General features: G+C 39.9%; 1 protein-coding gene across 1 annotated transcript; it reads left to right on the top strand.

Annotated features, from left to right (window-relative positions):
* The first annotated feature begins 314 nt into the window (after positions 1-314).
* Positions 315-24,104, top strand: LOC111239088 (bromodomain and WD repeat-containing protein 3-like). Its single transcript, XM_022768861.1, has 45 exons — positions 315-325; positions 1,555-1,643; positions 1,757-1,815; positions 1,937-1,966; positions 2,187-2,246; positions 3,234-3,384; positions 3,613-3,711; positions 4,979-5,139; positions 5,391-5,612; positions 6,569-6,669; positions 7,537-7,607; positions 7,797-7,897; positions 8,038-8,078; positions 8,183-8,284; positions 9,445-9,598; positions 9,730-9,864; positions 10,228-10,356; positions 10,654-10,802; positions 11,040-11,116; positions 11,301-11,531; positions 11,693-11,876; positions 12,448-12,538; positions 12,816-12,938; positions 13,050-13,120; positions 13,547-13,772; positions 13,946-14,062; positions 14,630-14,737; positions 15,315-15,439; positions 15,816-15,898; positions 16,225-16,336; positions 16,842-16,903; positions 17,014-17,169; positions 17,333-17,453; positions 17,644-17,769; positions 17,971-18,043; positions 18,358-18,402; positions 18,672-18,797; positions 18,896-19,048; positions 19,161-19,321; positions 19,532-19,704; positions 20,183-20,299; positions 20,465-20,659; positions 20,751-21,071; positions 21,247-21,402; positions 21,505-24,104. The coding sequence occupies exons 1-45, from the start codon at positions 315-317 to the stop codon at positions 22,926-22,928; spliced, it is 6,822 nt and encodes a 2,273-aa protein (XP_022624582.1). The 3' UTR covers positions 22,929-24,104.
* The last annotated feature ends 555 nt before the right edge of the window (positions 24,105-24,659 follow it).

The following is a 24,659-nucleotide window of genomic DNA, read 5'->3' as shown; positions in this document are numbered from 1 at the left end:
CAAATAATTAAAAAAAAAAATGGGGGGCAAATTGGTATCAAAATAAGCTGCTGTAACTCATCCTCATTTACTCATACTTGTACAATTTAGGATTATAATATTAATTCAATCCTCAAACAAAGAGTTTTGGAAATCAATGTTATTATTAAATAAAATAAACAAAGCATACTGAAAACATACAGGTCTGCATGTCCACTGCGCCTGTAAAACATTGACCAGTAGTGTATCAATATACTGGTCAAAAATTTTAAAACACATCCATTTTCCAGTCTTTATCAAAATGTTAGCAGTTCAAGTCCAGTGAATAATATTAAATGGAACAAAGGTAAGAGATGAAGAACAGGGGTATTAATTTCATATAAAACAGACTGTTTTCAGAAGTCAAAAAATTAGCTAACTCACGGGTTTTCTGCAGCAATAGAGGTTAATTAAACCTTGAAAGTTGAGGAAAACTATTCACACAGGTATGAATGCATTGTTGGAACAGATAACATCACTAAACCCACTGAAGCATCATTTGGACATTATTGCACTACAGGAAGTAGTAGTGTATATTGCTATCAGAATGGTGAGAAAAAGGCAAACAGAGTGGGCCATGGATTCATCCTACAGCAAGATGATGACCCATAACAGCCTCTAAACCTGAACCCCACGGAGCTGGTGTAGGATGAACTGGAAAGAAGAGTGAATGCAACATATTTCTAGGAACTTATGCAACAGTATTGGGAGGAACTTTCTGAGCAATATTTGATTTCAAATGTAGTAGGAATACCATGAGTGTGATCAGCTACTGAATGAGTAAAAAAATTCGATTAAATTTAGTTCATGAAGAAGATTTTATGATTCTTTTTTAAATCTACTATGTTTACTTCTTCTGTGATTTAATTTCAGAAATAGATATTAAACCACAACTGGAGAAACTGTTACGGAGGTGTTACAAAACTTTTGACCGGTATTATATATTAGCCTACATTAATATATAACATATGAATACCAAAGAAGATAAAACACTCAACTCACATGTGAGTACTACAACGAAATTAGGTCAGCGACATTATTGTAATACCTTTTCCCCTTTCCAGAGGCCTATATGATACAAAATACAAAATTGATGAAGAAAATCAGCAGATTGATAAAGCAAATTTGGCAACCATCGTCTATGACGTCATGTGCAGGACTCACGACCTTGGTCGGTAAAAAGCGGAGGGGTGTTTGAGTACTGCGTTATATGTAATGTTTAAATTTATTTATTCATTTATTTTATTATTTTTTTAAGAGTGGTTTAGAAATCATATCAATGCCCGATGTTACACTCGAATAATACAAATGTCACTATTTTACGAGCTAACGTATACTTTGGTCTTTTGTTGAGAGGGCGCTCCTCCCCACCCCCTTTTTCCTGTGTTACTCCGCTGTGGCGGAAGTAAGTCGACTCGCTGAGGCCTCATCCTTCCAATGGCGACTGCAAACAGGCTGAATAGAAAGCGGGAGCAACCGTGGAGGGGGTCAGAGCTGTGTAGCCGAAATTAAATAAATATATCATATTCTCTGTAGTCATAAAGTTAGCCTAAAATTTGTTTCTCCTCTCCAAATCACGGCCGATTCAATGGCCAAAAATCGGAACACTTCGCTCCTTGAGTCGGGTAAGCCGCAGAAGTAAACCCAAATGATAGCTCAATTTACAACGATACGGTTCGTGCTAATTGATAACCCAACTGATTTTCTCACGGTTAATTTCCTCACTGTTCAATTTCAGAGCTCTATTACTTGATTTCTCGTTTTCTAACAACGGGTCCATGTCGGAGAGCGGCTGAGGTGAGCTGGCGTGCCTTGACTGGCACAGTGTTGTCTTTGAAAATAGTTGACTAGCTAGTTAATAATAGAGTTTGTTAATAGATGCAGTCTGGTCTGAATCGCCTCTTTTAATCCACTGCAGGTCCTGGCGAGCGAATTAGAGGAATATCAGGTGTGTATCCCCGCTGTCTCTGCTGCTTGTTATCTGCTAGCTGCTATCCGTCGGTGTTGACTGAGTCTGGGCATAAAACTTGTCTCACTTCTGTCGACTTTTTAATACCTCTGTACGTCTCACTCATTTGACATCACCCGGTTTTTTACTAGCTTAATGATGTACCTGCTGGTGTTTTCTGTGCAGCCTGCGCTTTACAAAAAACTCTTGTTTTCGACAGCTTTTGCCCAGGAGACTGGACTGGTTGGGAAACGAGCACCCGAGAACATATGAAGATGTGGTGAGATTTAACTTCATCTCTGTTGCTAAGTTCATTGTCGGCGGTTGTTATTGTCTTGTGACAGGGGACCCTGTGCCCATGCTCGGAGCTTGTTTACGGTCTTTGTTCTTTCTCCTGCTTGGCTACTGTTGGATATCCTTGAGCTGGGAGGACTGACAGGGTCATAGCTCGTTAACACTGGGTTAAATTTTCAGAAAGTGAACTGTGATATGTTCGCTGAGAAAACGGCGTTCTAACAGAGGGTTTAATATTATTTAGCCCCGACTGTTGTACTGCAGATAGGGTGGGTAGTTCGGCTTCTCACTACGTAGAGACGGCTCCACTGGCCAATCATAGGACGAGATGCGCTGTCTCTGCGTTGTTGTGCATGTGACCGGCGCTGTGATTGGTCCTTAAAAAGAGAAAGTTTTGCATAAGAGGCCACGCCTCTCAGAATAAGAGTTGAGAAGCACATGAAACAACCAGACACCCTGTCAGACATTAATTTTTACAAAACTGCAGCTCCCAGAAAAGTCTGAAATTGCTAGTATTACATAAGATAAATGTCATAAAATGTTATGTTTATAGTCAGTTTTACATATATGGGTCTCAAATTAAGCAATATATAACATACCAGAATGGTTTCTTATTTTCATGTACCAGACTATTTGTATTTTATGCTGTATGTGAGAAGTGTTCTTAAAATGAAAACCACTGAAATATAATATATAACTGAAATTGACTATTATTGACTATATATATATGTCATCTTCCCATTGCTTATTTTGTCTGATCACCAGTCTAAAACCCAAATGCATTCAATTTACAATAATCCAAAATAAAGAAGAGCAGCAAATCCTTACATTTAAGAAGGTTGTTTGGCATTTTAGTCTTATAATTGATTATCAGAATAGTTGGTGAATAGTTGTTCAGTTAATTGACCAATCGTTTCAGCAATGATCTGCATTCAGTGTCATATCACTACTGTGTATTTGTTTGCTGTCACAGGTTGCAGCCAACAGACACATTGCACCAGACCATTTGCTGCAGATATGTAAGCAGATTGGACCACTTCTTGACAAAGAGGTGCCATCATGTGTCCCAGGAGTACACTCTCTCCTGGGGTCCGGAAAGCAGTCAATGCTTAGGACCCCAAAAGGTAAGCAATCGTCAAAGCTTCTTTTAAGTATTTCTGGGTACAGAACTTTATGACACGCTTTTTTTCCTTAGTACTGACTATGCAGTACTTACACTGATGAATATTGAGTTTCACATAACATGAGGGTTTGAATAGTTTGGGCAGTCATAGGAATTGATACATTGTATTCACCACACGCAGCTGGTAATCAGCTGAATCATTCTCTGAACTTTCTGTTTTGTTTTTCAGACTGTGACAGTGTGCGGTTTAAAGCTTCATCATATGCAGCCCTTCACAGGGGCAGACCACCAGAGAGGCCTTTGAACTGCAAGAATCCTCCACCCTTAGGTACTTCTGGCTTGCTCAAGGCTCCTTTTGTGGGGAAAAAAAAAGAAATGAAATGAAATGGACAAATGGATGCGTTAGGATTTATCACATGTGCTTTTCATGGTATTGCTTGGCACTGTTTTTAAATGTCTCCTCCCACTAACCATGCATGTGATGTATGTGCTGACAAATCATTGAATAACTGGGTAATGTGCACATTTACAAATCTGAAGAATTCTGATTGAACCCTAAGTTACACACTGTGTAGACTGTGTAATGCACTATGTATTATTCTTTTCCCTGACTGCCAAATTTAAGTAGACGGCATTTTGTCAGTTTATTTTTGACAAATAGCGGTGTGGTGCATTGCAGTGACTTAGCTAGATTGGGTTCCTTAATGCAGCCTGTTACACTGCAGTGGTTGTTGGTAATGACATGACTGTTATCTTGATCATAAGTCATAATCATCAGGTTTGCGCAGAAGTACTACAATTTTTTTTCCAATACTTTACCTGCCCGATTCTTCAGGATTTCCAGCGCTTCCTGTTTGGTCCTGAAGTTGAGGCATTTATCTCCTGCACACTGCTGCAGAGATTCTTGTTATGCCTGTTTGCAACAGTGTTATTTTTATTTAAAACCTATCCTTCCTCAGGGAAAGTAATACACATGCAAGCTTTTTGGTTATTTTGTTCATTTAAAAAATTCTATTGAAGTTACGCAGCTGTTAGTAAGCCACCTTTTAGAAGGCGAACAACAAACAGGCCTCATTACATGCTTAAAACAACTTCATCTTGAGCCTGTGAGAACTTAAAGCAGAAAAAATATTACAGATGGATTCATGTTGCTTTGATTTCTTTATTTTGTTGTCTCCCATAGTAACAGATACAAACCAGATACAAACCAGATGCATCTGACTTAGAAGCAGCAGTGATATTGCTATTGTTTACAGATCAGATTTGAATAAGGGATGGCATGATTAGGATAAGAAGAGATATAAAACAAGTGAGAGAGACACACAAACTAAACTAAAACGTAAGTTTACTAGGTGCTGTAATGAGAGACATAAGGTTTATTGAAAGGCAATGCATTTACATACTTTATTAATCCCAAGAACAACAGCCTCTTATATGTCCATATGTTTCCTTTCATCCTATGGTTATGCCCCCTCCATTCCTGCCCACATTAGAGTAAATATATCTCACGCCCACTATGTTTGTGCTGATGTCAGTCCTGTTGCAGTCCTGTAATTTCATCACTCTTCTGATGATTGGCATCTTATCGTCAACAGTGAAGGTGCATCGCGGGAGAGAGCTGACGGGAGCGCAGCGCTTCAGCTCCATCAATCCTGTCAGCAACTATGAGCATATGCGACTGCATAGGCGGATCCTGGGGCATCTGTCTGCAGTGTACTGTATCGCATTTGATCGCTCCGGTCTCAGGATCTTCACAGTAAGATGGAATTTGTCAGCATATCCCCCCACTCAAAAATAACCTCATACTTAATGTGCTGTGATTACAGTAATTTTAATTTTGCTTTGGCTCTTTTAAAACACTGATTTACACAAAAAAAATTGTATACCGTATTCACATCCAAGTTGACTATGCCTCAATTGTTTTATCTTAACCTTGTGCAAGACTTGTCTCGTCTATTGTATGCTTCAATAAAATTTTAAAGTAGAAGTTTTTTTTCTTTTTTTCAGGGCTCGGATGACTGTTTGGTGAAGATTTGGTCTTCGTTTGATGGAAGGCTTCATTCGACGTTGCGAGGACACTCTGCAGAAATCACAGACTTGGCGGTTAATTATGAGAACACATTAATTGCCGCGGGAAGCTGTGACAAGACCATCCGTGTATGGTGCCTTCGTACCTGTGCTCCTGTGGCTGTGCTGCAGGGGCACAGTGGATCCATTACCTCCCTTCAGGTAAAGGAATCTCCATCAATATACTAATATACTGTCATTTTGGTTCTGTTTTCTTTACAAACAATAGTAATTAGTATCTTATGATTGTGCTAAATTGTCTTGACTACCTTACCAGAAATCAAGCAGTTGTAGATATATTACTGCTCTGAAAGCAAAGAAGCAAGATTCATGAACACCCTTTTTATATTTCAAGTGTTTCCAATCATGCAGCTCTCATAATTCGTTTGAGATATCTTAATTGTACTCCATTTCATTATACACTAGTTAAATATTTCTAAAATGTAGATCTTACTAGGTATGTATTCATTGGAGTCTGCAAAGTTTAAAGAAAAATTTTTAAAAAATCACAAAGAGCTAACTTGAGTCTGTGTCCCAGTCCATCAACTCATGCTATGCAGATATAGGACAGAAAAGATTACATAATTAGGACTGTCTGTAACTTTGGTACATGGTGAATCTTTTTCTGCTTTCCACCTATAACTGAATAATTTTATATGCCGTATCATATTTTCTTAATGAACCAGAGGCTTGAAACACTGGGTAGCAGTGTTTTTGCTGCACTGACAATGACTGAAATAAAACAAGAATGAAGCATGTTTCCATCAGCCTTCATGTCATCTTCTCTTCATTGCTATGGCAACTTATGCCTCAGCCAAGTGTTAAAACATTGTTCTATGCACAATGCCAAAACAATGTTATTCAGATCCAGAGAACCTGTCAATAATTGTGAATTTCATGGCATCACTCAAGCCACTGAAAGTTTGTATTGTACACCATAAAATGAAATGACTAGTTAATTTGCTTGTTGGTTCAAAATCAGGATTCTGGCCTGACTTACATAGTAAGATGGGAAAGTGTTGATATTTGACTCTCGCAAAATATATGTCTGTATGATTTTAAAATAATGTTGTCAGCGTAATTCAGGTGACTGATCTGTGAAAGTCTTGTGTTTTCAGTTCTCACCGTTTGCCAAGGGCTCAAAACGTTACATGCTGTCCACTGGAACTGATGCTACTGTCTGCTTCTGGCAGTGGGATGTCAACAACATCAACTTTAGGTGAGTGCTGCTTGTTAAGTAACTGTATGTGTTTGAGAGCTTTTCATTAACAAATTTTCTGTCATGGCACTTTAAAAAAATATGAAATTAATAATCCATTAAAAGTTTTTAAAAAAATCTCTTAAAGCAGCAAAAATTGAGAACACCATGGCAAGAATTCAAAGGAAACACTCACATTGTGGCTATTTAGAAAGAAAAACATATGTTTTGTTTGCTTTTGTATAAGTTAGACTAACAAGTCTCTTAGCAAACGTTGTAACATGCTAGGTTGTAGACTGTCATGGGAGTGGGAGTTAAAAACTCAGTTGCTAACTGAAGCAGGCCTACAGCTGACACTGGAAAACAAGCCAAACTGGGTTGACAGTTTTTTTTTTCTGCTCCACCACTGCAACTACACTGATGAGCCATCTGCATTAAAACTGGTTTTAATGTTGTGGTTGATTGGTAGGTAACACTAATATATCACCTTTCGATATACAGTGTAGGTGAATGAAAAGTGCCTGCTTTGCCTTAATTAGCTGAAGTAGAAAACGGCTACTTGTACAGCAATCAACCAGGTAAAAGTATAAAACAATTAATCTAGTAAGACATCAAGAGAGAATTGGACTAAATGGGTATAAAGGCACCTCGGATCTCCTCAAAGTATGTGGATGAGCTTTATCTGATATAAGAATATTAACCTGGCACCTGTCCTGACCTCAGTCACATCTGGCATCCTGAAGTTGACATGCTGGTTAGATGAGATGAAACTTTAATTGACAGTTTTGTTGAAGGATGGACCAACAAATAAGACTGCTCCTGTTTTACTGTGTGTGTCATTAAAATGCCCTTTTCCTGTGAGTAAAATTGTCTCTACTATCCTTCAAGTGATCGGCCACACAAATTTACAGAGCGGCCAAGGCCAGGAGTTCAGACTGTGTGCTCCTCATTCAGTCCAGGTAATGAGTCATTTAAGGTAGACTTTTGTATGTAAATGCTGTTTGTGTTGAATGAACCTGTATATATTCTTCTCAGTGTGTTTCAGCATAGCACAATTCTCATAGTTAGCATCTAGCTAGCATGTAATTATGACAGACATACAGGTTAAATTTCTGGTTTAAACACTTCAAACTGATTTTTTTTCTCAGGTGGGATGTTCTTAGCAACAGGAAGTACTGATGATGTCATCAGAATATATTACCTGGGATGCGGAAGTCCAGAAAAGATATCAGAGCTCCATGAGCACACAGTAAGAACCTTCTTAAGAACTGATTAACGTTTATATCGCTGCTGCAGCACAGAACATACTCACATAAACCTTCAGCTGCACACCAGCAATAACACCAACACGTTATAATCGTTCTCCATATTTCTGCTCTCTCTGTTTAGGACAAAGTTGATAGCATCCAGTTTTGCCACTCAGGTGAAAGGTATGAATAAATTACTATATTTATTTGCTCTATTGCACCATGTATTTGTCATGATAGTTAATAGTGAATTATATGTAACAGTCGCTGTTACTGTCCTGGCTCAGGTTTGTGAGTGGAAGTCGTGATGGAACAGCGCGGATCTGGAAGCTCCATCAGCGGCAGCAGTGGAGGTGCATCTTGCTCAACATGTCTGCCACTCTTCCAGGGTAAGGACCAGCTCTGCTGTTGTAAACTAGCGTGGATGAAAATTATCTAAGTGCAAAAGCCTTTGGTTTGTTTTCAGTAATCGTGTAATGAGACGAGGAAATGCATTGTACAAGCAACAGGATATGAAAGAACAAGATTTTCTTTTGCTGTAAATAGTAGCTGGAAGATTTGTTAAATGAGACGCAAGCAGTTGCTTTCTAGGCCGCCTCAAAGAGCTGTTGGAGCATGTTGAAGTGAACCAGGTGCTGATGTCAGCTGAGGAATCCATTTACCCAAATGTTTTATTTGTTCAGTTGTCATGTTGTGTAAGTCTTAGCTCTCTCATCTGTTTGTAAAGCATTGACTAACATGTCATGAAGACTTAGCATCATTTCCAGCTCAGGACTGGAAGATGTTATTTGCAATATCGTTATTTCTGAATAATGATTTGTGATTGTTGAAACCCTAGGGTACTGTAAATACTATACTACTTTTTGCTTTTTTGCATAGCAGCAGCAATTCTTCCTGGAGAGTAGATACAGAATGTATATGTGCCAATGAAGTACATTACTGAAATATGAATATAAATCTAGCTATACTCTCAGTGCCTTTCTTTTTTTATAAATACTTGAAAAAACAGTGTTCACCACCCAGAGCTTGTCTGTCTGTCTTGGGAATAACTATAAAAGCTGTACTGGCAGTTTCTATAATTAGCTCATCTGCCAAACACATTTTCACTGCCTTTCACAAGTAACATGTAATCATCATAATCAAAATTCATCAGCATCACATAGCTTTAGTTATTTGTTTATATAGCTGAGAAAGTCATTCATAGGTCAAACTAAATGCACCCATTCTATTTAATCTTTGATTATTTTTTGTGGTAAATCTGCTGGGTTGCTTTGGATTGCTTTATTTGAGCATAAATGAAAATACCAACTTGTTCGTCCTCCCCAGTACAGTGAAAGAGAAAACACAAATTCACAGGATAATGCTGTGGAGGGGGAGTAGGTGTCAACATGCTCCTCGCAACAGGAAACAAAGTGGAAATTCGTGGGGAATCATTTCCAGAAACACTGACATCATCAGATACAAGCTGCCACTTGTGTTGAGTAAAGAGTTGCAACCTAGTGTGGTGTGTATAATTTCTAATTTGATGTTGTTGTTTTTTTTCTTATAGTGCTGAAGCAATGAGTGAAGAGGAAAGCTACTTCAAACCCAAAGTCACCATGGTAGCGTGGGATCGCCATGACAATACAGTCATCACGGCTGTTAACAACCATCTCCTCAAAGTGTGGAACTCCTACACAGGACAGCTGCTACATATCCTTAAAGTAATTGTGCACATTGTTGTCTTTTTTTTCCTACTAAAATGTTGAGCATAGTGGATGCCACAACAACCTAATTTAACATTCACTAAGTGACTAATTTTAAAACCAGAGACTAACCTGAACTTTTTTTTCAGGGCCATGAGGCTGAGGTGTTTGTGCTGGAACCACACCCTTTTGACCCCAGGATCATCCTATCTGCTGGCCATGATGGGAATGTCTTCATATGGGATCTGCTGCGAGGAACAAACACACAGCACTACTTCAACATGGTACACTGACACTCAGCAGTATCAGAACATGGCGTTGACAGAATCGTGAACACAGCAGTTATATAACACGATGAACAACAACAATACTCAAACAAACAAGACATGCCACGATACACAATGTAACAGATATGTCAATAAGTAACATTAGTTTAGTATGTCCTTGGTAGTGAGGTGGAAACAGAATGTGACTTTTTTTTTAATTTTTTTATATAAATCTACTTTGAGGTCCTGCAGGATCTGAAAGGAAAAAATAATTCAAGGACATTATAATGTATGGATATTGTTAAAAACTCCTTTGTGTGGAGTTTGCCTCCCTTGTTAACAAGTTTCTATACCTCAGCTGATTTTGTGTTATTCATCCAGATCGAGGGCCAGGGTCACGGAGCCGTGTTCGACTGCAAATTTACTCCCGATGGCCAGCGTTTCGCCTGCACAGACTCTCACGGCCATCTGCTCATCTTTGGCTTCGGCAGTTCCAAGCCATATGAGAAGGCAAGGATACATTGCACATGTATATTTAAATCTTTACACACAGCAATTCATCTTTATTGCCAGGTAAAAACGACAGTAGTGCCATTTTATAGACAGTGGTTATGTTCTACTTCTATTTTTTTACAGACAAAATAAAATATTACAGCCTTTTAAATTTAACACTTTGTAAGCTCACTGTATAATATGAAAATGTAACAGTGGTCATCCAAATACAAGCGTGTGTCTGAATAGTACCTCATCACATAGCAAAAGCAGCATGGTGTCTTATCAAGCATCTTTCTCCTGGTCTCCACACAGCTTCCAGACCAGGTGTTCTTCCACACAGACTATAGGCCGTTGATCCGAGACGCCAACGGCTTTGTGCTGGATGAACAGACACAACAGGCACCCCATCTCATGCCCCCTCCCTTCTTGGTGGACGTAGATGGAAACCCCCATCCACCGAGGTAAACATGACCTTTCAGTTATCCTGCAACAATATGGTCTCCATCCATTCAATGTTTAGTCAATGCAGGTTCTCAATGCTGTAGGGAACAATGAAAAACTGTACTAAGTATATTAGAGCAGTTAAATTTTGATCCTCATGTATATACGTAATAGCAAAGTCACTGTTGGCATAAAAACAGCTGTCTTCTATTTAAATCAACTTTTTGTTTTGTTTGTGTTAATAATTTTAATCTCAGGTACCAGCGTCTTGTCCCAGGGCGGGAGAACATTGCGGCTGAACACCTGGTTCCTCAGCTGGGATACGTAGCCACCAGTAAGACCTTAATTTGACCATAATGAGCCCTTTCTAAAATGTATGTACATTTTAATTCATAAATTACAAATCCCCCCACTCCACTTTCTCTGCTTTATCACCCCCACTCTAATTATATACCCATTATGAAGCTCCACTACCATCCACTCATGCTCTTGGTCTCCCCATTTGATGACATCTTCAGGTGATGGCGAGGTGGTGGAGCAGGTGATCAGCCAGCAGACTGCTGAGCATGAGGAGGTTGCGATAAGACGCAGCAGCCTTCTGGACGAAGCCATCCGACAGCTCCGGGAGCAACAGGACCGGCAGAGCCAGCCTGGGAGAGAGGCAGTTCTGGGTGCTGTAGCAGGACCAGAGGGGCAAGTTGAGGCACAGGGCCCAGCCTTGGCACCAGCACCAAGCACACCACGCAGAGGTATCAATACAGCACCAGTGTTCCATTGGATTGTTTTAGCTGATGTATTGATCTGCTGAGCTGTTGGAAGGCTAGCTGTTTGATTTTTGGGGGTTGGACACAATGTCCTGAAAATGCAGCGCAATCATCCACTGATTTTTGTTAATTTCCCTTCATTGCAGTGTCTGTGAATGATCGAGCAGATGTGCAGTCACCCCCCAATGTGGGTCTGCGCCGCAGTGGACAGGTGGAGGGTGTCCGGCAGATGCACCAGAATGCTCCTCGCAGCCAGATGGCCACAGAGAGAGACCTGCAGGCCTGGAGACGCAGGGTGGTGGTGCCTGAACTGGCACCCAGCAACTACAGGTAGAGACCTAGCAGTATTGCCTTTTTCCAGCTACAGCTGAGATATGCAGAGTGTGATTGGAGATGTTTGTGCTCCTTCCGGACCTTTCTATTGGATTTTCTTTTTGAGATGACACTGTTTACACAAAAGACAAATGATTACTTGTTGTGAATGTTTTAATATGACCTTAATGGAAATGGATCGTACTCCCATTTTAGACTGGATCAATTTTTCTATCATACCCAACTCAACAATTCACATATTCATAAAAAAACACAACAAAAAAAAAAACACAATTTCTTTAGAAAGATAATTTGTCATAACTTGGTTGAGTTGGGCCTTTGTTTCATGACACATAAAAAACATTTAAGAGAATGTGAAGGTAGCCCAGTTTTTATCAACAGACAAAAGATCCAGTATCATTATTTATGGGATGGAGGCTTAGAAGGTATGTTATTAACATCAACAGACATGTGACGGATGAATATGGTGTGTGTTTTACATATATCAACATTTTACAATGTTTAGATTTCTCTCAATTTTGGTGGTGTTCCTCTTTAATCTTAAACATAATGGAAATTTGTTTTTCAGGGACCAGGAGGACATCCGAACAGCCAAAGGAGATGAGGAGGTGGCTCTGTACAATGCAAAGAAGAGGCGCATTATCTACAGTAGCTGTCGAGTAGGTTTCTTGTCTCTTCACCAACATAAGAAGTCTTAAATGGCAATTTTAAAAAATGGGTTGGGTACCCCTATTCTGTGAATTTTCATGTTACACTTTGTACTGTACTTGAACCCATTTGCAACATGGATATAACAACATAGTCATTACAGGTGCTGTGTTGGATGGTATCAAAATACTATATGTACAGTGTGTGTTTTTTCCAGTTCACAACTATTTCCGTACAAATCTTTGCACCGGTGTTGAGTCCATCCTATCTGTCCTTCTCTCCCCCCAGGATGATTCAGATGATGAGCCTCCCACTACGAAGCGAGCACATGGCCGCAGTGACACAGTGGATTTCATCGACTTCTCATGTGAAGAGGGAGAGGAGACTGCAAGCTCAGAGGGACACTCTGAGGTATCATGTTTTCCACTCTTATGACTTTGAAAAAAGTGTCATTTACAAGCACCCGAGGTCTTTCTTTTGGGGGGGAGATATCAAGCGATTTCTTGTTTTGAATCTATTCAGGACAATGACTTGGATGGGAGTGAATTGGAGTCATCCAATGATGAGGAGGAGTGGAACAGTGACAGCTCAAGGTATGATTAAATAGATGCACTTATTAAATATATGTAGTATTTGGTACTTATGCCAAGGTCTCCTACTGCACTGAAGCTTTTGTGATGTCCCTCACTTGTAAGTCACTTTGGATAAAAGCGTCTTCCAAATGAGTTAATGTAAATATATAAAGTTGTATAAACAAGTAATTCTTTTAATTTGTTTGAACTTGTTTAGAGTACCAGATAAGAGTTTTCTCTTATTCACAAAAACTTAGGGTATAATCTATTTAAAATTATTGACTGTGATGTTAAAACTTTGTTACTCCTTTGTGTTGTCTTAGGTGGCAATCTCCACACATCTGGTACCCCAAGCAGGTTGAAACAAGTTAGTTAATTAAGTTTTTGTATTGCCTGTTTTTCTCTATGTAACTTAAATGGTGATTATTACTCCTTTTGATTGTACAGCCACACGTCCAGCGAGTACTCAGACTGGACGGCCGATGCTGGTATCAACCTGCAGCCCTCTACCCCATTGTCATCACGGAAACGAGTGCAGCGCAGACTCAGCACTTCCGAGGAGGAGGAGGAAGAGCATGATGATGAGGAGGAGAAGCAGCAGAGTGACGAGGAGGAAAAACCTGAGAAGAAAAGCAAAGAGAAGGCAAAGAAAGCAAAGAACAAGGCACCCCGGGTGAGTGGTTAGACACAGATATCCTACTCCACTCATGAGATTACTAATCCTGATGTGTCACTGTGTGAATCGTAACTGGTTAGTCATTGCCCAGACTTTGCTTTAGATTCTGTCATTTCAAAACAGGTTCATATTTACTCTTTTAACATTATCCATCTTGGTGCTCTAATCAGCGTCCAAAGGCCAGACCATCCATCAACAGAGAAGTGTCCAATGAGTTCAGACCCTCTCCATGGATCACTGATGTCATTCCCAGGAAGTCTCCTTTTGTTCCCCAAATGGGTGACGAGGTATATGCTAATATTGGGATCTTTTTACAGAGCCATGGTGTTATTATATGAGGCAACATAATCTTTTTTCAATCCCCCCAGTTTCTTTTCTGTCTCCTCAAATATAAATCATTATTTTTCCAGCCGTAACTTAACATCTTGTTAGGAAATCTTGCTCCTTAAAACAACGAGATCAAACTTAATTCTTCTTTAGGTCATTGCCTTATCACAACAGCGAAACAGAAGCAGAGAAATGGATAAAGCTACTTGGAGAAACAAAGAAATGAAACATAAACAAAATGTGAAGAAATTCAAGTTTCTGTTAATATCTTGCAGATGATTTTAAACTGTCCGCAAACTGTTGTATGTGAAATATGAAATGTACATGAAATGTTTTTACATGATATTATTAATGGCTTGGATTGTTCCTAAATATATAACAAAAATATGGATATAGTCTAAATACAAATCTTTTGATGTCTAGCATGGCATCATGATCATCCTGTAAAAATAAACTGCAAAAATTATGATTATGATCATCATGTCACTCAGTTACTTTCTAAGATGTGAATCTCTCTGTTTTGTCAGGTCATCTATTTTCGGCAGGGACATGAAGCCTACGTTGAGGCTGTGAGCCGGAGTGAACTGTACCACATCAACTTAGACAAACAGCCCTGGAAGAAAATGGAGCTGCGGGTAAGAATCGAAACATTCCTGGTAGAAGTCTTTGGGAGAAATATACTGAATTCTAAAAAAGTTGAGGAAGTTGATTCTACAACGTCTTCACCCAAGTCACCAAAACCACTGAAAATCAAGATGATGTACAACACATTTCTCACATAAACATCATTAACATCATGCCACTTGTGCCACAGCACCCTCTGGTTGGTTCAAGCCACACAGGATAGTGTGGACTTTGTTGCCCTTGTGCATCATTAATACACCGGTTTGTGGTTTGTCTCAGTGGACCAGTGGCCCCCTCTGACCACTGCTGACCAGGAGCACCACACAAAGCTTGACTTTTCTGAGATGCTCCGAGGACAGTCATCTGGCCATAACAATTTGACCAACCTGCCCGTTCTCCTGCATCCAACACTTTATCTACGCAAACCGACTGTTCACTTACCGTCTAATGTATCCCAGACCTTGTTGTTACAAGATTAAGAATGTTGTTTGCTTAATGTCTTTGAGTGGTCATGATGTTGTAACATATCAGTGTAAGTAGAAATCTTGGAAATGTAAATTAATGGAAACCCTGCTGTATATTTTCTAGGACCAAGAGTTTGTGAAGATCACTGGGATCAAATATGAAGTCTGCCCTCCAACACTTTGCTGTCTGAAGCTGACCCTTATTGACCACGGCACTGGCAAAATCTCAGACAAGTCGTTTTCTGTCAAGTAAGCAGCTCAGTTTCATTAAGTGGCTCTCTATTGAAAAACACATTAAACATGATTCTCATAATCATCCCAACATGAAGGTCGCTTTTGCCTGAGTCTGATATGAACTGAATATACTGTATGTATTTGCTCTTTGAAAAATAATAATGGCTACATTTGTGTGCTGGGTTGCTGTTATGATAAATATAAGTTTTCTGCTTCCAAAATTTTCAGGATAGGATTCTGATTTTGGTTTTGAAATACTGGCTAAATTTCTGGTGAAGTGGTTTGTTTTATAAAATGGATGAGTATTTATTAACATTATTCAGCATCAGTTTCATAAAGACCACAAATGTTTGTTGTACTTCGTCATTAAAATGACTGATTTCTCCAACAGGTATCATGACATGCCAGATGTTATAGATTTCCTGGTTTTGAGGCAAAGTTATGACGAGGCACTCCGTAGAAACTGGCAACCAAGTAAGTTTGTGCACCCCGTTAGAGATGTTAAGTCTTTGTTTTCACGCCAATTAGCATATTCCATGTATCTATTTCATCAGTTTTAAATACATAAATCTACACAGAAGAAAGGTGCTTCCCAGAGTGAATTTAATACTTTTATGTCAATATTTCAGAAAGGCTAATATGTATTCTGGTGGAGACCCTTATTCCAGCATGTGGGTTCTTTTTAATTTTTGCATTGCTTCTTAGTGTAGGTGCTGATAAATGAAGATCTGTTGTTTTTCACACCTGCATAAATAGATGTTTTTCTCCTCCTGAATTTGATAATATTTGCTCTGTTGCAGACGACAGGTTTCGCTCAGTGATAGACGATGCCTGGTGGTTTGGGACCATCGTCTGTCAGGAGCCCTACCAACCAGAGTATCCTGACAGTCTCTTCCAGTGTTTCAAAGTCAGGTGGGAAAAATGCACAGTTGTCAGGACAGGATAACTGGGAACACTGTGGTTGTGGCACCATTACCAATACTAAGCTAGTTTCTAATACACTGATTGACTGACACTTCTGTCACTATTTAAAGACTGAAACAATGGCATGATTTAATTAATTAATTATATTTATATCTGTATTAATTAAACATACTTTTACAGACTATATCCACTTGGCCATGACTAATCTGTCTGCCCCCTAGTGGTCACAAAGAGGCACTGCAGTGTTTATGGTTGACACATTTATATTGAATCAAGATCATTTATTCATCTCTGCTTTGTACTGTGTACAGAACATCGTGTCAATGGCCCTTTGTGTTCTTGTAATTACAGTAACATTTATTTCTATACATCTTGTTAATGATGTTTAACAGCCTTTAATTAAAGAAATAAAAAAAGAGGTAGCACTCAGTGCTGCAGATATGATTGTTGACTGTAGCAAATCGTCTTACACCAACTCTTGTGTGTCCACCAGATGGGACAATGGGGAAACTGAGAAACTGAGTCCTTGGGATGTGGAACCTATTCCAGATAATGGTAATTAAGAATTTTTACTTACTGTCACTTCTATAGGCATCACTGTTTTCTCAGTAAGGTTAATGGGGTTTCACTGGATATTGAACAAGTGTATTGCCTCTGCTGTGCAGCCCAGCAGCCAGAGACAGAAGGAGGTGGTATCCCTGTGACAGCAGATGAGATGAGCGAGCTGATGTACAAACCTCTGCAAGGAGAGTGGGGGGAGAGGAGCAGGGACGAGGAGTGTGAACGCATCATCGCTGGCATCGACCAGCTCATCACTGTCGGTGTGTATACAATACATACGCAGACATGCTTTAACTTTGCATTCACCCACATACGTTCTCATTTTCACTCATTCACTCACATCAGGATATATACAGGTCCAGTCAACTGTGAAAGGTTTCCTTCCCAGTAATACTAACATCATCACATTGTGTTCTGCTACAGAGATTGCAGCTCCCTTCTCTGGTCCTGTGGACTTGATCCAGTATCCCACCTACTGCACTGTAATCGCCTATCCTACTGATTTGGGAACCATCAGACTGCGACTCATGCACAGATTCTACAGGTCAGTCCCACCAGTGTGTCTTTCTTCCACATGCCTGTTAATGCAAACTGGTCATTTATGGAGTTATTTGTACTCTTGACTGATCTCTTGATCTGTCTTTGTCTTTTCTTATTTTTTTTGCTTTCTGAAATTCTACTAACTTAGATTTTGTGCAAAACTGTATATTCACTGAACCTCTGGTGGTCCACAGACGCCTCTCAGCATTAATTTGGGATGCCAGGTATATTGCACATAATGCCCGCACTTTCAATGAGCCAAGGAGCAAGATTGCCCACTCTGCAAAAATCATCACAAATGTCCTCCAGAAGTTTGTCAAGTAAGTTCTTCTTCTTTGTATTGTAACTTAACATTATCTGTGTCATAATGATTAAATTGATCATTGGAGAACAACAGCTGAAGGGATTGACATCTATAGAACATGTGATGATGACCAAACTATAACACAGAAACACTTAAAGAAATCGTGTTCTAGACAATGACGTCTCAATCATATTAATATTTTTCCTAATTTCCTCAGTAATCCAAGCTGCACAGATATCATGGAGATTTACAATGCTGTGGAAGAGATGGATGATGATGAAGAGGTAAGTGTACCTAAGTAAATAGCTCACATGTAATAATATTTATATACTGTACTAGTCAAATTGTTACTTGTTTGTCAAGCAAATACAGATAGATTTTTTTTTTTTTTTTTTTTTTGCATATAATCTGTCCAGTTGATTTAAGTCAATAAGGAGAGATCTAGGAGAAATGATTTAGGAGACACTGAACAAACAGTTACAACTGAACGTTCAGATGGTTGTTTTCCATTTTTAGTTTAGTAGTTTATGAATGTGCCCTCAACAGTCGAACATTAAATTAGCAGTTCAATATCAGTATATTTCATTACTGTCTACAGGATGAGGACACAGAAGCACCAGGAACCTCAGCCGGACACCGGTTACGTCAGGTAAATAGACAGACAGTGTATGTGTGTGTGTGTGTGTGTTCGAAATAAGTCTCATACAAAGGACTTTGACAGCATTTGAAAACAAGACAACCCAAATTAAGAATTAACAAACATCACAACTATATAATTCTTAGTGCTGTCTGAAGACATACTACCTGTATGAGAAAAGAGATGACAGTTTGGTGGCAGATTGACTGTTAATGATTCAATAGCAGCAGAGTAGCATGTATTACATGTCTCCTCTCCTCCATATATCTCCATATTTGCAGCGCTCTGTAGAGGTGCTGCCAGACAGAGATGCCTGGAAGGAACAGTGCAAGAATCTGCTCAACTACATATTTGAGTGTGAGGACTCAGAGCCATTCAGACAGCCTGTGGATCCCGAGAACTATCCAGTGAGTTAACATGGCACGCTGGAGTCATGCTAAATGTGTTCTGTGTTCTGTGTTTTGGTAAAGATGAAGTCTAAATCGTGTTTTGTGTGCCTGTCCAGGACTACCATGTCATTATTGATACACCAATGGACTTTGGCACAGTGAAAAGGACCTTGGAAGAAGACCACTATGAAAACCCTGTAGAGCTTTGCAAAGACACCCGCCTAATATTTGCCAATGCTAAAGCCTACACACCCAATAAACGCTCCAAGGTAGGGGAGTAATTAAAGCCTGGAAAATTTATGTCATTTATGTTTGAACGTTATACTTTATATTTTAGTTTGTCTGACCAATCTCTTCTATTCTCTTTCCATTCTGTCATAGATTTACAGTATGACCTTGCGCCTCTCTGCCTTCTTTGAGGAGCAAATCAGAACAATCATATCCGAGTACAAAACTGCCGTTAAGAGCAGTGATAGGCTCCGCCGCAGTCAGCGGTTCCGCAAGAAAATGCAGCAACAGGATCAGTCCACCGCCACAACAAGGTCTGTTTGAGTTGTGCCTCTCCTCAGCTAACCTGCTTAACAATTGAGTGGATCGGTGGGCATGTACTCTATAGGCCATCTGGAATAAGCACTTGGTTGTAACTGTGTATTTTTTTCCTCAATTGTACACTTATAAAAACAGTGATGTTTCAAAGTTAAAGTCAGTTAAATTTATAACTAAATAAAAACATCCATTCTTCTTTTCTCAAGTCAAAAGAGGGCTGCAGTCAAAACTCAGGAAAAAGTGGAGTCGACGTCAGTGACCAAATCTACCTCAGCCAAAGTGTCTGTTCCTGAGAGAGCCAGGAGGAGTCGAAGCAGCAGCTCAGGTCACAGCTCCTCCGAGGACGACTCCGGCTCCAAAGCTGCTTCGTCAACACCAGGTACAAAAGAGACTTGTCCTTCTAATGATAAATTGATACTTGAATTATAGTAAATCATTGAACCGTTGCACCGGGTTTGTTTCACAGATGACAAAGCTGGTTCCAATTGTTGGAATGAAAATACTGCATGGCTGTAATTGTCAATTAACTGCTTAATCCCAACTTGCATTAAGCATCGCTGTGCAGTCATACCTAAATACTACACACTAACCTTTTTTAGTTTGTAGTCTGATTGCATTTCTAACTAATCCCACTGCATATTAATAGTGGAGATGGATTCTGTCTCCTAAATTATCGTGAAAGTTGTTTAGAAACTGAAAGCTACAGTCTGAAGATGATTTTCACAATATTTTTACAACCCCCAAGTAAACACTGTTGAGAAGAAATACTTTTAGAGAGTGTGTTTCTGAAGTGCATTGACATGTCTCATAGCTCATTAGATTAAATCTTGACATGATTCAGTGTTTTTCTATTTCAGAATCTGACAGTGAGAGCGAGTCAGAGGAGGAAAAACGTCCTGGTTCCTCAAGGCACCACCAACGCAGACACAAAGCAAGAGTTACAAGAAGCAATTGTGCCAAGCAGAGGAAAAAAGGTCAGGAATTAAGTTTTTCAGTGGAAATCCAGTTTTGAAATGTCATGCCTTGTAATTAGATTTAGAGAAAAAACAGGAGATCATAATGCCACATTCAGAAGTTGTGTATTAAAAAAAAAAAAAAGGCCCAAAAATGATGAAATGGAAATATGAAATGGTTGCCAGTTGCAGAGAGCGATAGTGAAGAGGAAGAAGACGACGATGAAGAAGAGGAGGAGGAGTTTGACAGTGAAGGTGAAGAGGGTGAGGATGGAGAAGTTTCCTCCCAGTCTTCAGGTCGTCGCTACCCCAGCAGGAGTAAAAACAGCAGGAGTACACGGCTGACCAGAAACAGTGCTGCCGCAGACAGGAAACGGACAGGTAAACGCTACAGACAAAACTCTCCTAAACGCAAAGCCCTGTCAATCACAGTTACACATTTTTAACATCCCTCTCCATGGCTTGATTTCAGAGGGCAGAGCAGAGATGAACGGTCACAGCAGTAGGTCATCTCGCAGGGAGAGACGTCACCACCAGGACTCTGACAGAGCCACGTCCCAGGGCTCGGACAGGGAGGAAGAGGAAATCACGGTCCGCAGATCACTCAAGAGGAAGACGGCGAGAGCAGCTGTGAATAAGATCAAACTCCTGGATGTGTCGGATGAAGAAGACGATGAAGAGGAGGAGAAGCCAAGGAGGAGCAGCAGCCGCCTCCGCCATACAGCCCGTGCCAGCAAACGCACTGCAGTGATCCAGAGCAGCTCAGATTCAGACGGAGAGCGGTCAACACGGGGTAGGCAAATGCTTTTCTTTGTACCTTTTTAAAATACATATTTAAATTCTGAAAGCGTAGGACACTCATGGAAAACACAGATTGCGCTCAGATCTCTCAGTGCCTCTGCATTTTTATGTTTTAGGCAGTTTATGGGTTAGATTTTGCTCAGTTCTGCTCTTGTTCCACCTTCTAGCTTCTCGGAATACAAAAAAATCAGGTCGTGAATCCAAGGATGAGGAGGCTGGAAATGAAAGCGATGCTTCATCCTCCTCCCAGAATCAACAGAATGGCAACACGAGGTCCAGTAAACAGAGGACATCAAAACAAGCTGCTAAAACAAAGGGAAATGGTGAGTAATGTCCTCATCAGTCATGTTTAGTTTTTGATTTGTAGTTGTCACTTGCTTAGAATTGTTTCCCTAATTAGTTAGGTTTTTTCCTTTCTTCTGCAGATAATTTGTCCCATGTAAACGGACACAGTGCAAAACATCACAAGTCTGACAGCAACTCTGAGCAGGAGGAAACTGCAGAGGAGAGTTCCGGAGAAGCTGAAGAGGAGGAGGAGAAACAGGTGGCCGTGTCTCGGAAACCTTCTAGAAGCACAGGAAGCACTCCAGCCAGGAAAAAGAGGATTACAAGTGAGGAGGAAGAGGAGGAGATAGAGGACACTGAACGCAGGACCACACGACACAAACCTCCTGTAAGCTCAGATGAAGAGGACAAAGACCACAGTTCCCAGAAACACCCACACCAAAATGGAAAAAACATGGAGGAAGCAATCCACAAGGACTCTAAGAAAAAAAGTAAAGTTTCGCCATCAAAAAACCAAGATAAACAAAAATCTGCCTCAACTAATAAACTGGATGGTGCAGAATCAGATGAACTCAGTGATTCTCCAAAGAGATCCAGCCCACGCAAGAAAAGACTGAAAAAAGACGTAGAACATGAAGAAGAAAGTAATCACTCCAGTGAAGAATTTGAAGTTGAAACAAAGACAAAGAGGTCAACACGAAACAAGAGCAAATCTAAACGGCCTCATGGCGACACCTCAGCCTCAGAGAGTTCTGAGCAGGAATACAGACCCAAGAGGAAGTCGAAAAGGAAACGCTCCACTGGCTCATCAGATGAAGAGTCGGATAATTCAGATAACACATCAAATAGACGGCTGAGTCTCCGGGCCCTACCAAAAAAGAAATACATCAGTGACAACTCTTTTTCTGAGGAAGATTCTGCTTCTGTGGGCCAGGGTAAACAGAGGAACGGCAGGTGTAATAAGAGAGAGTCTAACAGGACCTCTCCCAGTGAAACCAGGAATCAGTCTTCCAAGAGAAAACGTATTTACACTTCAGACTCTGAAGATGTGGAGGAGGACAGAGAGAAGGAGCCAGTGTCCAAGAACAATAAAAATAGCAGGTCAGGCTCATCAAAGCGTCCCAAAAGGGAATCCAAACAAGGGGATGGCAACAGCAATGAAGAGGACACCTACTCCCAGTCTGATTCCAGCGAGGAGGAGGAGGAGGAAGATGTCCGTCGTTCGAAGAGCGGGAAAAAGAACTTGAGGCAGCCAAAACACAAACGAAAGGAAAGCTACAGCAGCAGCAACCACAGTTCTGACTCAGAAAGCGAGCAGTCATCTTCAGCCTCTGAAAACTCATTTGCCAGCTCAGGGTCCCACAGCAGTCCAAAGAGGAGAAGTCACAGACAGTCTGGGACTGGAGAAAGGACTGCCAGCCGCCAACTAAGGCAGCGCCGGCAACGTGCTGCCTCAGGGGAGGAGGAGGACAGTGACGAGTCATATAGCAAATCGCAGCGAAAGACACGCGTGAACACCCGGAACCGGGGGAAGCGGACGGTAAATTATCACGACAGTGAATGAAGGAGAGCGGCTGGAACCACAGGCTTTAGAGGAAAGACAGAGACGGACATTAACTGGAGACCTTAAAGACACTTGATGGCCATGTTATGGTAGTAGCACTGGAGTCCTCGAGAGAAAATGCTGTGAATCTGTTTCATTCAGGGATATTTATATTTTCTATGAAAAAAACATGTTTATAGATGTAATACAAATTCAAGCATTTGAACTGCTGGTTTTCACAAGGATACAGAGCAAAATACCACCTCCCATACTGCTTGTTGTGATTTGGCCAGCAGAGTAAACCATTCTGGGGAATCTTGTCAGCTTGGGTGCTATCTAATATACCTCTGTTTAATCAAGCATATTGCTGGCTTGCACTAAGATACACTGTAATGAGGTATTTCATACACTAGTTTTGCATTAGAAACTCAGGGGTCAACTAAGTTTACTGTAGTCTCAGACATGCAGTTGTTTTTTTGAGCTAATGTAAGGAAAAGAAACAATTCCAGGTCGGCAGATGTCCAAGCACACTCAGTGGGACAAAAACGAATCCATGTTCAGACTTTTGACTACAGCACTCCTTTGTAAATCCACACACTTAATGCTTGACTGTATTATGTTTTGATATGAGCCAAATGAACGAGTATGATTTTTTTTCCCATACATTTCATTTTTTCATTAGTTTTGTGTTGTATTCTAGTAAATAGATGTAAATATGTGATTGGGAATGACATTGTCTGAAAGGGTTAATCAGTCAGTAGCAAAGCATTAATTTAAATTTGAGGGTGTTTTTTTGTTTGTTTTTTTTGTTTGTTTTTTTTTTTTTTTTACATTTAACTGCATTGTCTTTCCATATGTCACAAATTGGTACCTTTTTGCCAAGTACAAGTAACCAAATGTACTTATTGCAAAATACTGTGATTTCTCATATTGGGAAGACCTTTTATTGTTGTCCTGTGTTACCTACTTTCAGTATTAAATTCTTTTTCAGAGTTGACTTAAATGTTTTGCCAGTCACATGGTTTAGTTTTGTTTATGGGGAGGTTTCTAAATAGTCGCTTTATGACATTTTGCTTAATGTTTTTCGTACTACACCTTTAATAAACAGATTTCACAGGAAAACTATTAACGCAATGTGGTTGTGGAGTGCAATGAATGAGTTATTCCTCCTATTAATAAAGACATCATTTCAAGGTGTATTCTGTGTTGGACTTAATCTTACATATTGCCATCACAAACATGATGCACCTGGAGTTAATTCTGCAATATATCATTTTGTGTTACAGTCAGTTTGCAGTAGGTCTCAGCTATTTTTGTGTGTCTAATTTGCCTCTGAAATTTGATTTATGAGCTATTATTTTTTTGAGAAGTTCATCTTGTGAAATTAGATTACTGTATCTCTGCTTCAAAGGATTTCACCTAGATGTTAATATGTCAAAACTGAATGGTATGTATAGACAATCATGATGCATTCAGTTTTGATAATCTATGGTTCATGGCAAAATGCCCCTTAAAATATTTTAAGGGATTCCCGGAAGACAAAATAATTGATTTCTTGATAAATAATTCACCAGCTGTTTATCAGCTTCCAGATGAAATAACGACTAAAACTGATTACCCATTTAGCGTTCTCTGTTTTCTCTGTTTACAATTTAATGGTGTTATTTGGACTTTTGTTATCCGCATACGTTGTATAGTTATGTTACTTTTTTATACAGCTTATAAATACTGAGGTAAAGGTGACGAACAGTG

This window comes from Seriola dumerili, unplaced genomic scaffold (genome assembly GCF_002260705.1).
Source record: "Seriola dumerili isolate Sdu_G_001 unplaced genomic scaffold, Sdu_1.0 BDQW01001888.1, whole genome shotgun sequence".
NCBI lineage: Eukaryota > Metazoa > Chordata > Actinopteri > Carangiformes > Carangidae > Seriola > Seriola dumerili.
This window is presented reverse-complemented; position numbering and strand designations above follow the sequence as displayed.